Consider the following 13,038-nt stretch of genomic DNA (forward strand, 5'->3'; position numbering starts at 1 on the left):
CTTCCAATGTAGGGGGCATGGGTTTGATCCCTGGTCGGGGAACTAAGATCCCACAGGCCGCACAGCCAAAAAAAAAAAAGAACCATCTAATGAAATGCAACCATCCTTTTTGGAAGCCAAAAATTCTTGACCACTCTTACCATCTCTGAGACTGCTACTGCAATGTCTTTGCAATTCACTTTATTCAAAGTTTTATTTTCTTCTCTGTAGAAAGGCCAAAATAAGAGGATCAGTTTCCTACCATACTAAAGAACTATTAAAAAACGGGTGCAAATCTTCCCACATATTAAGAGAAGCTCATGAAATACTCTTACAAAAATCAGAAGCCCATCAGGCAGAATCCTTTTCCTCTTACCCAGAAGGGTAAGTGTGGTCAGTGAACAGCAAAGACTTTGCATTAAGATCAGAATAAAGTTGTAACAGTAAATCCTACAACAAAAAGATAAACAACATTTGCTCAAAATGGGAAGTCATAAAGGTAGTGGCACATCTCAACCAGAGTTTGGTACCTTTCCCTTTTGGAGAGAAATTCAGATATATCAGAAGACAGTTCACTCTGGTTTACTGAGGAATTGGGATTTTCTACATCATCCAATTTGAGCTTCAGCAGCAACATTACTACAGATGATAAATAAATCCAGCAGAATTGCTTACATCTGGATGCCACTGAATAGTGGGAGAGAAGCTTATGAACACATTTGAATACTGTGATAATAAATATTTGACAAAATTATTGCGTATTATTTGTTATTTTTCATTTGTCTTATGCAAAACGTATTTATGCAAAATTTTTAAAAACCATCTGAAAAAAACTTTAAAAATGTTCATTCTAAATTTCCCAAATAGCAGTATTTAAATTATTTACCAATATTAATGACTATTTTACTGATAACAGGTAATATTTCATGATTTTGACCTGTTATACATTTAGCTTTGGATTTATTTAATCATGCATGTGAATAACATCGTCTGTTTTTTTTTTTTTTTTTTTTTTTTTTTTATATAATAGTGTTTATTTTTACTTGTTGACAGTTTGCTTTATTTATTTATTTATTTATTTTTGGCTGTGTTGGGTCTTCGTTTCTGTGCGAGGGCTTTCTCTAGTTGTGGAGAGCGGGGGCCACTCTTCATCGCGGTGCACGGGCCTCTCACTATCGCGGCCTCTCCTGTTGCGGAGCACAGGCTCCAGACGCACAGGCTCAGTAATTTTGGCTCACGGGCCCAGTTGCTCCGCGGCATGTGGGATCTTCCCAGACCGGGGCACGAACCCGTGTCCCCTGCATCGGCAGGCAGACTCTCAACCACTGCGCCACCAGGGAAGCCCCATCTTGTCTGTTTTTAATCCTTTTAAAATTTGTACTGCATTTTTGCTAATCAAAAGGATTAAAAAGACACAGTATACCTGGAAACCACAAATAGTTTCCATAGAGAAAACAATGATTTGATATTTTGGAAGACAATGGATATTTCTGTGAAATCTCTTTTCAAATTCATCACTTACTCAAATTTGAATAGTACATGTAGTCTCAAAATGCCCATTACTTATATTCCTCTTTTGTTGAGAAAAATGGTCTCATGCTTTGCCATGTGACTCTGACACTATATGCAACTGATTGGCCAAAAGTGGACACCTGACCCAAACACAGGCACCTGTAGGTTGACCCAGGGCTTGGTGGATGACCTACTCAGATTACTTGACAAAAGAGCTGAAGTCCTTTAATGGAGTCTTTTCGTCTCTTTTATGGGTCCAGGGAGGCTGAATATTCCGGAGAACTACTGTACCATTGCAACTTCATGCCTCCAGTCCATAAGACTTTACTTTCATGAGTTATATACAACCATTTGGAATGAAGGCATAAAGAAGTGGACCATGTACAGCACTGTGCGTTTTGACCTATCTACCTACCTTTGTTCCATGGCTTGAGAAAGAAAGGTGCAATGACAGCGATGCCATCGGCTCCTATTTTTGCTGCATGTTGGGCCTTTAAAAGAAGAAAGAAGACCATTGGTCCCAATTCTGATGTGTGTGAATGTGGGGTTTTCTCCACCTTAAAAGGCAATTCTCAAACACCAGCTGGGTTTCCTACAATTCAACTCAACTCTGACACTATCTATCTGGAGATACAGGTTAAGGGCTCAGTCCTACAAGACTAGCTCCCTACCCCCATTTCAAATGCCAGGTTATCACCTGTGCTCCTGACCCATGGGCTATAAATTAGAGGTTCCAACAACCCCCTCCTTGGGTCAATTAATGTGTTGGGGAGGCTCACAGAACTCAGGGAAACATTTTACATACGAGATCACTGGCTTTTTTTTTTTTTTTTTTTTTTTTTTGCGGTACGTGGGCCTCTCACTGTTGTGGCCTCTCCCGTTGCGGAGCACAGGCTCCGGACATGGAGGCTTAGCAGCCATGGCTCACGGGCCCAGCCGCTCCGCGGCATGTGGGATCTTCCTGGACCGGGGCACGAACCCGTGTCCCCTGCATCGGCAGGCGGACTCTCAACCACTGCGCCACCAGGGAAGCCCGATCACTGGCTTTTTATAAAAGGATATGACTCAGGAACAGCCAGATAGAAGAGATGCATACAGCAAGGCATGGGGAAAGGGCACAACACTTCCATGTCTTCTCTCAGTGCGAGTGCACCACCCTCCCCAAATCTCCACACGTTCACAAAACTGGAAGCTCTTTGAAATCTGTCCTTTGCCGTTTTCATGGAGGCTTTACTACATAGGCATGACTGATTATATCACTGGCCATTGGGGATTGGTTCACATAGGGTTGATTATATCAACCCTAACTGAAAGTTCCACCTCCCTAATTTTCATGCCTGATACTCTTGGCAACCAGCCCCCATCCTTAGGTGCTTTCTAAAGGTCACCTCATAACAAGAGACACCTTTATTGTTCTCATCTCCGGGAATTCCAAGGGTTTTGGAGCTCTGTGCCAGAAATGGGACAAAGACCAAATATCTATTTCTTGTTATAGATCACAATTTCACAACCATCCTGGAGTAAACGATTTGTTATATTCACCTACAGCTTAGATACTAGAGGTTAACAACAAACTCTTCAAATTTGCCAACTGATGTACCACTAGAGAGTGGAAAATTACCACATTTAATGATAAATGTCATGACCAGGAAAATCCCAGGTTGCAAAGTAGAGACCCCTGGTGGAGGTGAGCTGTGTATTTAATCTTATTCTTCTGCAGACTTTGTCAGTACAAAAAAAAAACTTGCTAAGGAGACATGAGCAGTTCATTTTGATAAACTATAACTGTTAATTATAGAGAAACTTGCAGATGTCATTTCTCTTCTAGTTTTCAGCCCACTGGATGATACTGTCTTTCCTCTTCAAAGATATAATAATCATATTTTAAAATTTATATTACAGATTGGAAATGCAGTTGAGAAAGGCTGAGAAGAAAAAGATTATACATATCACAGAAGATACATTGCACTATTCTTCTGATATTTACTCACATTCCTTCAGAAAAAATGAACATTTCCTCCCACTGGGCCCTCATAATATTTTTTATCTATTTCAAGTAGAGTACTTAAACCTAACACATTGTGAGGTAGTTGTGTATCGTTACTGGTCTCCAACTAGAGTGACTTCCCTGAGGGCAGAGGTCAGATCTTATTGACTCTTGTGTTCAGGTCAGTCGCGGTGCTGAGCACATAGCAGGACTCAGTAGATGCTGTTGATTGCTTTAAAACATGCCCCACTACCTAAAAGGGAAAAACGGCTTTCCTCTGAGACTTAAGCTAGTGATATCTATATCTAATAGAGGTGATTAACTTTCTGCAGAAGTAAAGTAGGAGAGTCAAAAAGAGATTGGGATATAGTCCAAAGAACAATCAAGACATTGGATAGGATTTTATTGACACAGGATTGGAATGTGATATATTTGAATCATTTATTTAGCACCTTGTTTAGGACAAGAGTAGTAGGGTAACCTTAGCTGAAAGGAAGGAAAAGAAACCACTTCAGAGACAGTTGATGGCAGTGCTCATTCAAGCATCATCCAATGGAGAGTTATGTCTAAGCAGGTGCCAATATTACTGTCTCCTTGGCAAGATTATCCCACAGCAGGGGTTTATCCCTTTAGCAGGGGATTATCTCTATACTAAGAATATCTTTATACTATTCTAGTGTTGAACCCCATGGTTGACACCGTCTGTCATGTCATGACACGACAATATTTTAAAACTCACATTACGCATAGAAGAAAGCAATTGAAAAGAGAAGGAAAAAAAGAGATTCCCTCCATTACACTACCACAGTTGAAAGATCTACTGTTAAGAACAAATCAAGTGTAAAAAGGATAAATCAAGTTTCCAAGTTCTGATTCTAGGCTTACTAAGCAATCACGTCTTCCCTAGTGGCTTGCCTAAGAGTGTTGAATTGCAGTTTTGCAAGTATACAGTATACATTCCATTTCTAAATTCAATTAATAGGAAACAGAATCAAACAAAACCCACAAGAAGATGTTGGGGTTAGATCAAGTCACTGCGCTCTTTGGAATTAGAATATCTAAATTCTGAGGACATGGTTATGTGGACAAAGAATGTCCCTGCAATTTCAGTAAACAGAGGATGCTTCGGCCAAACAGCCATCAGCCACCGTAGGCACCAGGTCGGTGCGACCTAAAGGGAACTCAGGATGGAGAAAAACATGCATATCAAAGGAATGGTTTCAATAAGCCCGATCTCTTGCACCTTCCCATACAAGAAAAAACTAAAATCATTAACTTGAGATGCGTGTTTTTGTAATTAGCAATAATCTTTTGATGTTCAACTACATTTTTTTTTTTCAGCCAAAAACTCCTATACATCCAGGCTCCTCCCTTACCTCTTTAGAACAGTCCCTCAGAGCTTGCTGAGTGGCTGTATCCCAGGCTTAAGTCCTCAGTAAGTCTGCTGAATAAAACATAATTCTCATCTTTTAGGTTGTACATTTTTTTTCAGTCAACAGTCCAAGCTACAACATCTTTGTGCTTTCTTTTCTTACTTGATTCACAAAGACCTCAAAACCACCAAATGGTTTACTTTTCTGCTAGCAACTTTAACTCCTTCCTCCCTCGCCACAACATTACTCCACCTAACCTGCTCATCTCTAAATCCAGAGCAATCCAGTCTTTGCGTTCCTGTTCCTATGTTCTGGTTGAAGAGTGTACCCAGGAGAAAATCTCCACACCTGTGTGGAGTGGTGGTATGACAAATTTATGACTTACAACTTTGGTTGGTTTTTAGCACCACTGGGGCAATCCTTTTAAAAAAATTAATTACTTTTAAATTTATTTTTCAAAATTGTGACCAAGAAAAACACAACACTGGGAGTTCCCTGGTGGCCTAGTGGTTAGGATTCCGGGCTTTCACTGCCGTGGCGTGGGTTCAGTCCCTGGTCGGGGAACTGAGATCCCGCAAGCCACGCGGTGCGGCCAAAAAATAAAAATAAAAAAAAATTCACCATCTTAGCCATTTTTAAGTGTACAGTTCACTGCTGTTAAGTATATTCACATTGTTGTGAAACAGAACTCTAGAACTTTTTCATCTTGCAGATCTGAAAGTTTTGGAAGGAGCTGTCAGCAGGAACTCCATTTTATACTTTAGGGCTCCATCCTGTTCAACTGTGAACTGTGCTGACCCTGCTGACTTAAAAAAAAAAAAAAAAAAAAAGAAGAAGCTCTCTGTTGAGAAAGGCATCCTGCGGAACTGTGCAGAAGTGTGCCTTTACTGATAACAAGTGAAACACACTTGATGAGTCAATAAATTGTAACAGGAAAAAAAAAATACATACCTTCCAGTCACAACTCTTCACAAAAAACTTTTGGAAACTAAGTGTGCTTCTCTGTTTTCCTTTAAAAACTCCTGCCTTTTGTTTCCCAGAGGGGACACTGTTCTGGTGGTTGCTGGAATCTGTGCTCCCTGAATTGTAATTCTAAGACTCCAAATAACCATAAATTTGTTTTCTATGTCTGTGAGTCTGTTTCTGCTTTGTAAATAAGTTCATCTGTATCATTTTTTTTTAGATTCCACATATAAGTGATATCATATGGTAGTTGTCTTTCTCTGCCTCACTTACTTCACTTAGTATGATATTCTCTAGGTCCATCCATGCTGAATTAACAGATACACACTACTTTATATAAAATAAACAACAAAGACTTACTATATAGCACAGAGAACTATATTCAATATCTTATAATAACCTATAATGGAAAAGAATCTGAAAACGAATATATTTATATATATATATATATATATATATATATATATATATATATATATATCTGATCCTGCAAAAGAGAAAACACTGTTGCATCACTTGAAGTTTATAGTAACACGAAGGGCTGCACTATTGTGGTTTATGCTGGTTTTAATAGTTAGCTAATATCTAATCTCAATCTCGGCGACTTCCCTGGTGGCGCAGTGGTTAAGAATCCGCCTGCCAATGCAGGGGACACGGCTTTGATCCCTTGTCTGGGAAGATCCCACACGCCGCGGAGCAGCTAAGCCCATGCGCCACAACTCCTGAGCCTGCGCTCTAGAGTCCACAAGCACAACTACTGAAGCCCGCACGCCTAGAGCCCATGCTCTGCAACAAGAGAAGCCACCGCAATAAGAAGCCCGTGCACCGCAACGAAAAGTAGCCCCGGCTCGCCACAACTAGAGAAAAGCCCACGAAGCAATGAAGACCCAACACAGCCAAAAAAAAAAAAAAAAAATCTCAATCTCACTAAATTCTACAGTGGCTTACTAAAAATTAATCTAATCAGGGATTTAAAAAAATGTCCAGGGAATAAAATTTAAGGTTCAACCAAGCAATAGAATTTTGAAGGCAATAACTGCTTAATCTATATATCTATATATCTATATCTATATACATATATATAAATATAACTGAATCACTGCTGTACACCAGAAACTAACACTGTACATCAACTATACTTCAATTTTTAAAAAAAGACCCCTAATAAATGCATTTCTTTGTTTTACAGTCTGCTTCTTTTTCTCAGATGACCAACTCTATACCCCTTAAACAACTCTTCTTTCCCACTCCCCCTAGTCCCTAGTGGGACTAACTCTAATTCTGTTTTTATGAATTTGACTACTTTAGATACCTCATAGTATAAAAAGAATAATATAGTATTTGTCTTTTAGTGACTGGCTTACTTCCCCTATTGTAGCATGTGACAAGACGGATTTGCTTCCTTTTTAAGGCTGAATAACATTCCATTGTATGTATATACCACCTTTTCTTTATCCATTCATCTGTCCATGGGTATTTGGGTTGCTTCGACCTCATGAACATTGCTGCTATAAACATGGGTGAGGATAATCTTTTTCTGTTTAAGTTTTCTCTTCCATTCTCCAGGCAGCAATTCTCAGTTTTTACCACTTCTCATTTCTGAACCCCATTTCCATCTCCTTTATGCCCAGCAGATGGCCTTGCCTTTTACTTCCTAGAGAAAACTTAGGTTGGCTCAAGTTCTGTTCCTTACCCGCAAACTAGGTAACTCTATACCCATCCTTACTTTGCCCAAAAGAAGGGGTGCCTCTGTCTCCTATTCAACGCTCTGCTACAGCAGTTATCACCTTGGGCTACTCTCTTTATGGCTCTGTGTCGGCTTCCCTGCAGTCCTACACCTTATACTCTCCAGCATCTAATATTTAGCAAAAATGATATTGATTTTAATTCCAGCATAAAGATGGAGGCCCCTCAAGTGGTCTGTCCCAGACGGACCCACATACATACCAGTTCTTGTGACTCCTTCAAGCTCAGTGCTCCCACATGAATTACTATCTGATCCAATCTGCAAAAGAGAAAACACTGTTGCATCACTTGAAGTTTATAGTAACACGGAAGAGCTGTGCTACCTTGGTTTGTGCTGGTTTTAGCAATTAGCTGATATCTGACTAATCTCAATCTCAAGACTACAGAATTCTACAGTGGTATACTTAAAATTAATCTAATCAGGGATTTAAAAAAAATGTCCAGGGAATAAAATTTAAGGTTCAACTAAGCAATAGGATTTTTAACATATTTATTGGAGTATAATTGCTTTACAATGTTGTGTTAGTTTCTGCTATATATAAGCAATAGGATTTTGAAAGCAATAACTGATTAATCAATACTCAAGTACCATATTTTGACTATGCATTGTTAGAGATGTTGCATTTTATGGTGACAATGTGCATGGAAATAGGTGTAAAGCTGAGATATTTTTGGTTGGAGATAAAAATAAAGAGGTTCCTCAAAGAGTACAACCAGGAACCAGCCATACGAGAAAGGAATTCACTGTGAAAAGTTTTGCCCCATCTTGTATGTCCTCAGAATTTGGCCATGAGTGAGGTTTTTCTCTGAGACCTCAGTGTTCATCTTTGGAGGTGCTCCATGGGGCCCCATGGGAAGAGGCCACACTTAGACTGGTCTTCTGAGGGTAGGATCAATAAAACTCAGCTGTGAATGCAGTCATGCTGGCAAGTCTTCCAGGGACTCGGAGTGACACACATGCTGCCCTCATGGGATGGAGACACCACATCCCTGTTAAGGCCCAAGCATTGAGTCCTCCTGTGATTCTTGACTTGTTCTGTCTTTGGTAAAATGGGACCTAGCTGGGAAGTGCTATGATCAGGTCTGCATTTGTTAAGGATAACAGAAGACTTCTGAAAGGAGAAAAGATGGCTGGCTGGTCTGCTTTACCCTCACCAGCAGCTTTATTGCATGACCTCCTTAAACCTTTCTCTACCCTTATCTCCTGGCTTAGGTTAAAACAATCATGCATTCCCTCCTCCTCTCCACCCAGCTGCTGGGTCTGTGGCTTTAGCACAAACTTGTGATTTCCCAATTCAGGAGGACGAGGCTCCCAAAAGCCTTCTGGTCCCCATGACTTACTTCCCTTTCTAAGTCACTGCAGCGGCTGCTCCAAATCTTGACTTTTCTCCTCAAGCTCTAAATTCCACCCAAACCCTTGTTCTTGGCGGATGTCCTCGCTTCCAAGACACCAAAGATAAAGATTCTTCCACACACAGACTCCCTCCCTTCTCCTCCTCCTCACCTCTGCGTTTAGCTGTGTTACCGTCTATGCGTTCCTCCCAGCTTCTTAGCTGTCTCCTAAAGCTACTCTGCTTACATTTGGGTTTATTTCAAGCCCCCGTGGAGACCTGCCATCAAAGGCATCAGTTCTCCACTCTCTTTAATCTCTTCTCCAATGGCACTGTCCTTTCAGCATGGAAACGTGCTCATTACTTCCCTGCTTTAAGAGAAAAAAAACTAGCCTTCTTTTAATCTTGCTTCCTCTGCTTTAATCCATGATTCTTTCTCTTTCTCCTCAGCAGCAAATTTTTTTGTGTGAGAATAAGCTACCCTCACTGGTTCCCCTGCCATGTGTCTGCAGCATTCTAACCTCACTGCAGCTGCTTCTGTGACAATGACCCGACTGGCTCTGCTCTCTCTGAGGTTAGCTGGTCATTTCCTGCTTTCTCAGTCCTACTGACTCTCACAGCATCTAATAATTATTATAACAAATGTTATAATGAACACAGCATCCACTGCAAATAGTTACAGTGAATTCTTATATAATACTTAGTACTATATGTGTGGCACTGCTTGAATCCTCACCAGCGCCTCATAAGATAGGTACTATTAGTATTCCAGTTTTACAGACAAAGCACAGGGCATTTAAGAGCTGCCTGAGTTCACAGAGTTACTTTGAGGCAGACTCAGGACCCAACTCAGGCAGTCTGGCTCTGCAGGCCCTGCTCTTAATCTCCACGCTCCCCCGATGCTCTCTGAAGCACCCTTCCTTCCACCACAGGATCTGCTCTTCACCTCCCTCTGACCCTTCTGAGGGTTTTCTGTCTGCGCCCACTTCACTATCCCTCCCGATTCTGGTGCTTTTCTTTTTCTTTTTCCTTTTTTTTTTTTTTTTGCGGTACGCGGGCCTCTCACTGTTGTGGCCTCTCCCGTTGCGGAGCACAGGCTCCGGACGCGCAGGCTCAGCGGCCATGGCTCACGGGCCCAGCTGCTCCGCGGCATGTGGGATCCACCCGGACCGGGGCACGAATCCGTGTCCCCTGTATCGGCAGGCAGACTCCCAACCACTGCGCCACCAGGGAAGCCCTTCTGGTGCTTTTCTTGACGTTTACCCTTATCCTTCTTCTTTCCTCACTCTTGTCTGTGGTCTTTAAACCTTTGGGGCCCAGAATCTGACTGAAAATGAGCTGAAAACTGAAGATCACCAGAAAGTGCATACGTGGACTCACATTCACATTTGACATATAATTTCAGAGTATCCAAGTTGCTCTAAAGCCATTTAAGGGTCCCCAAAGTGGGCAGGGGCTTTGCACTGACAACCTCTGCTCCAGGCTCACTTGAGACTTACCTCCAATCTTTGCCTCCACCTAAGGCACCGTCAGTCACCCTTCTCTGATCCCTGTTTACACTATTTATCAGAAGGATCAGTGCTAGTTTTCATGGTCTGACATCTCCATTGGATGGTAAGCAACCTGAGGGCAGAGATCCTGTTTTATATCTCCAGTGCCAGCACAGTGCATAACACACAATGCATAACAGTGCAGAACAGGCCACAAATCAAGCTTGGTTAATTGCCATGCTTATTGAATTGATGCTGTCCTATTTGTTTCACCGTGGCACAAATTGAGTGTTATAACCAAATACATTAACTCACTGAAGTTTAGAGGATGCAGAAAGCTCCCTAAGACTACAAGAGGAAGCACCACAGAAAGCACGCTGAGTCACATGCAGAGAGAACTGAAAGGAAGCAACAGGCTGATATAACCACCAGGACCCACCCTGAGAAGGGAAGGAGTATGAGCTGCTCAGCGGAAGGTCTAAGAGCTCAGCAGCCAGTCACCAGGGCCCTGCTCCACACCCCTTCAGGCCAAGGACAGGGAACCGGAGGGCCTGGCCTGGTAGATAAAACAAGAGGCAGTTTCCAGTTTCCCGATGGGATCTCTGAGAGCCGGGTGTGTCTGGCTGCCCTTCCACATGGAAAGGAAGGGCCCTCCTCTGCCTCAGCTCCTCTTCCCACAAGCTGACCTCAGGCCTGATTTTTGGTCGGAGAGCAGGGAGTCTGTGTCATCTGGGGTATAGCTGTGGTCTACGCAGCTCTTGCAGATGCATGTGTTTATCTTGATGGAGCCACTCACTTGTTCCTCCCTTCTGTCACCCACTCCTCCGCGACCTGGCAGCGCTCTGAGATGCTCAGGGACAGGCCTTCTCCTGTCGTGCCATTCACTGTTCCAAACAGAGAGTCAGTCAGTGGGACCAACCGATACCTTTTGTTCTTCCAGCACCAACGCTGGCAGTGCAGGGGCAGAAATCCCTGCTCAAGAGGAAGGGACACGGAGAAACACCAGAGGACGGAATCTGGGTGGGTGGGGTGATGCCATGTTTCCATTTCCACCTCAGACTCAGCCTTTTTTCCATCCTCACCTTGTCAAAAGGAGTGGGAAGGTTAAGTATGACTTGTAATTTACAAATATCATTGGTCTCAGGGATAGAGAGTATTTTAAATGGAGACAGAGGTAACTGCCCGTGTTTCGGGCAAATCTCCGAGCACGCCAGGCAGTTCTATATTTGGGCTTCAATGGCAGGAAAACCAATACCATTCAGTACTGGGATGTCAAGGTGGTCATAGGTGGCAGTTACTTATGAAGACAATGGTGTGTACTACAGATCTAAAACGACCTCTATAGACCTGGGTCCCTGGACTCTTTAATCAATAGAAATTGATAAGAGGCCAGATGAGAATTCAGGCAAGGCTTTACTGAGGCCCCTGCTGCAGCATGAGGGAGGGAGAACAAGAAAGAGGTGTCCTTGCTCGCTCCCCAAGGTGGCGAGCTGGTTCCTTAAAAGGTGTAACGACAGGGGCGGGTCTGTGGGTTGGGCAGGAGGCATAGCTTAGGTTGTCTACCCACCCCCTCGGTGCTGCTGAGTGCAGGGATCGTGCGCGGTACCCTGCATGCTCCCAGTGCCTTAGAAGAGGCAGTTGGCTTGTGGCCTTTTTGAATCTTATTGTTCATAACTGCCCCCACTGCTCATGTGTGTAGTGATTTTTACTCTCTAATAGTTTCTTTGTAGTCTGTTGCTCTCAGAGATGTTTGTCCAGGTGTAAGCACTCCGGTAAAGGGTCCCAGGTCCCAGCCTATCTCAGGTACACTACCAAATTATACAATCTCTTGATCATCTTTTAGGTCCAAAATTGATGAGACTAAAAATCCACAAATTTTACATGGCTTAGCCAGGCTCAACCATAACCTGTGACACAATAACACTGTGACCTCCTAGCTAGTAATCTGGTGACAGCTACTTCCTAAGGACTGAGCTAGAGATATGTAGGGAGACATATATCTCTAAAGATGACTTACCAAAGATATTCTTCACTCCCTGTTCTTCTACAAGATAATCCACATACCGACCAATGACTGAGAAGTTGATTTCTCTGAAAGACATAAAGAAAAAAAATTAGAAAAAGAATGTGTATTTATTCTTTTCTAGATTATTCATCCCCACAATTATAAACTGCTATCTCTTGTTAATAGTTATTCAAATCCATCTAACCAGTCTGAAATTCTTAGCCTGCTCTGAATAATGCTTGGGCTTTTTTCTTCCCTTGAGTCTGGTGGTTTCTCTACTCAGCCATATGTGCCTCACTTACGTGAGAAAAGCACTATTAGTTATCCACAAAGGTTTTATGTTTAAACTTCATCACAAGTAATACTTAAAAAGTAGTTAATAATCTTTTGCCCTTTGGGGGTGGAGTGATGGTTGGGGGCATGGTTAAACGAGAACTTAACATTTTCCATGTGGCGAGAAGCAATCATTTCTTAGGCTTACAAAGTAAGAAAATTCAAACAGTAATTTAAGAGTTTTAGCACTTAATATTTGTCACAATAAATGAAGGCTTAAAGCCATTTATATGTGTTAGTGTTAAACTGAAGAGGGATAATAGTTGAAAAGGAACTTTGTCATCACTTTGCCTTTCAAAGTGTTATCTGCGGAACAGCA

At 42.1% G+C, this 13,038-nt stretch overlaps 1 protein-coding gene across 2 annotated transcripts in view; it reads right to left on the reverse strand.

Annotated features, from left to right (window-relative positions):
* NPL (N-acetylneuraminate pyruvate lyase) overlaps positions 1 to 13,038 on the reverse strand; it is a gene marked incomplete at both ends in the record, with an annotated part of 31,885 nt that overhangs the window by 11,441 nt on the left and 7,406 nt on the right. For both annotated transcript variants that reach the window (XM_079697071.1, XM_079697072.1), the window contains 4 exons: positions 1,907 to 1,982; positions 7,762 to 7,819; positions 11,178 to 11,265; positions 12,399 to 12,472. In XM_079697071.1, coding sequence (XP_079553197.1) covers positions 1,907 to 1,982; positions 7,762 to 7,819; positions 11,178 to 11,265; positions 12,399 to 12,472 — 296 coding nt within the window. The remainder of the gene's footprint in view (positions 1 to 1,906; positions 1,983 to 7,761; positions 7,820 to 11,177; positions 11,266 to 12,398; positions 12,473 to 13,038) is intronic.

This window comes from Hyperoodon ampullatus (assembly GCF_949752795.1).
Source record: "Hyperoodon ampullatus genome assembly, chromosome: 2".
NCBI classification, from domain to species: Eukaryota; Metazoa; Chordata; class Mammalia; order Artiodactyla; family Ziphiidae; genus Hyperoodon; species Hyperoodon ampullatus.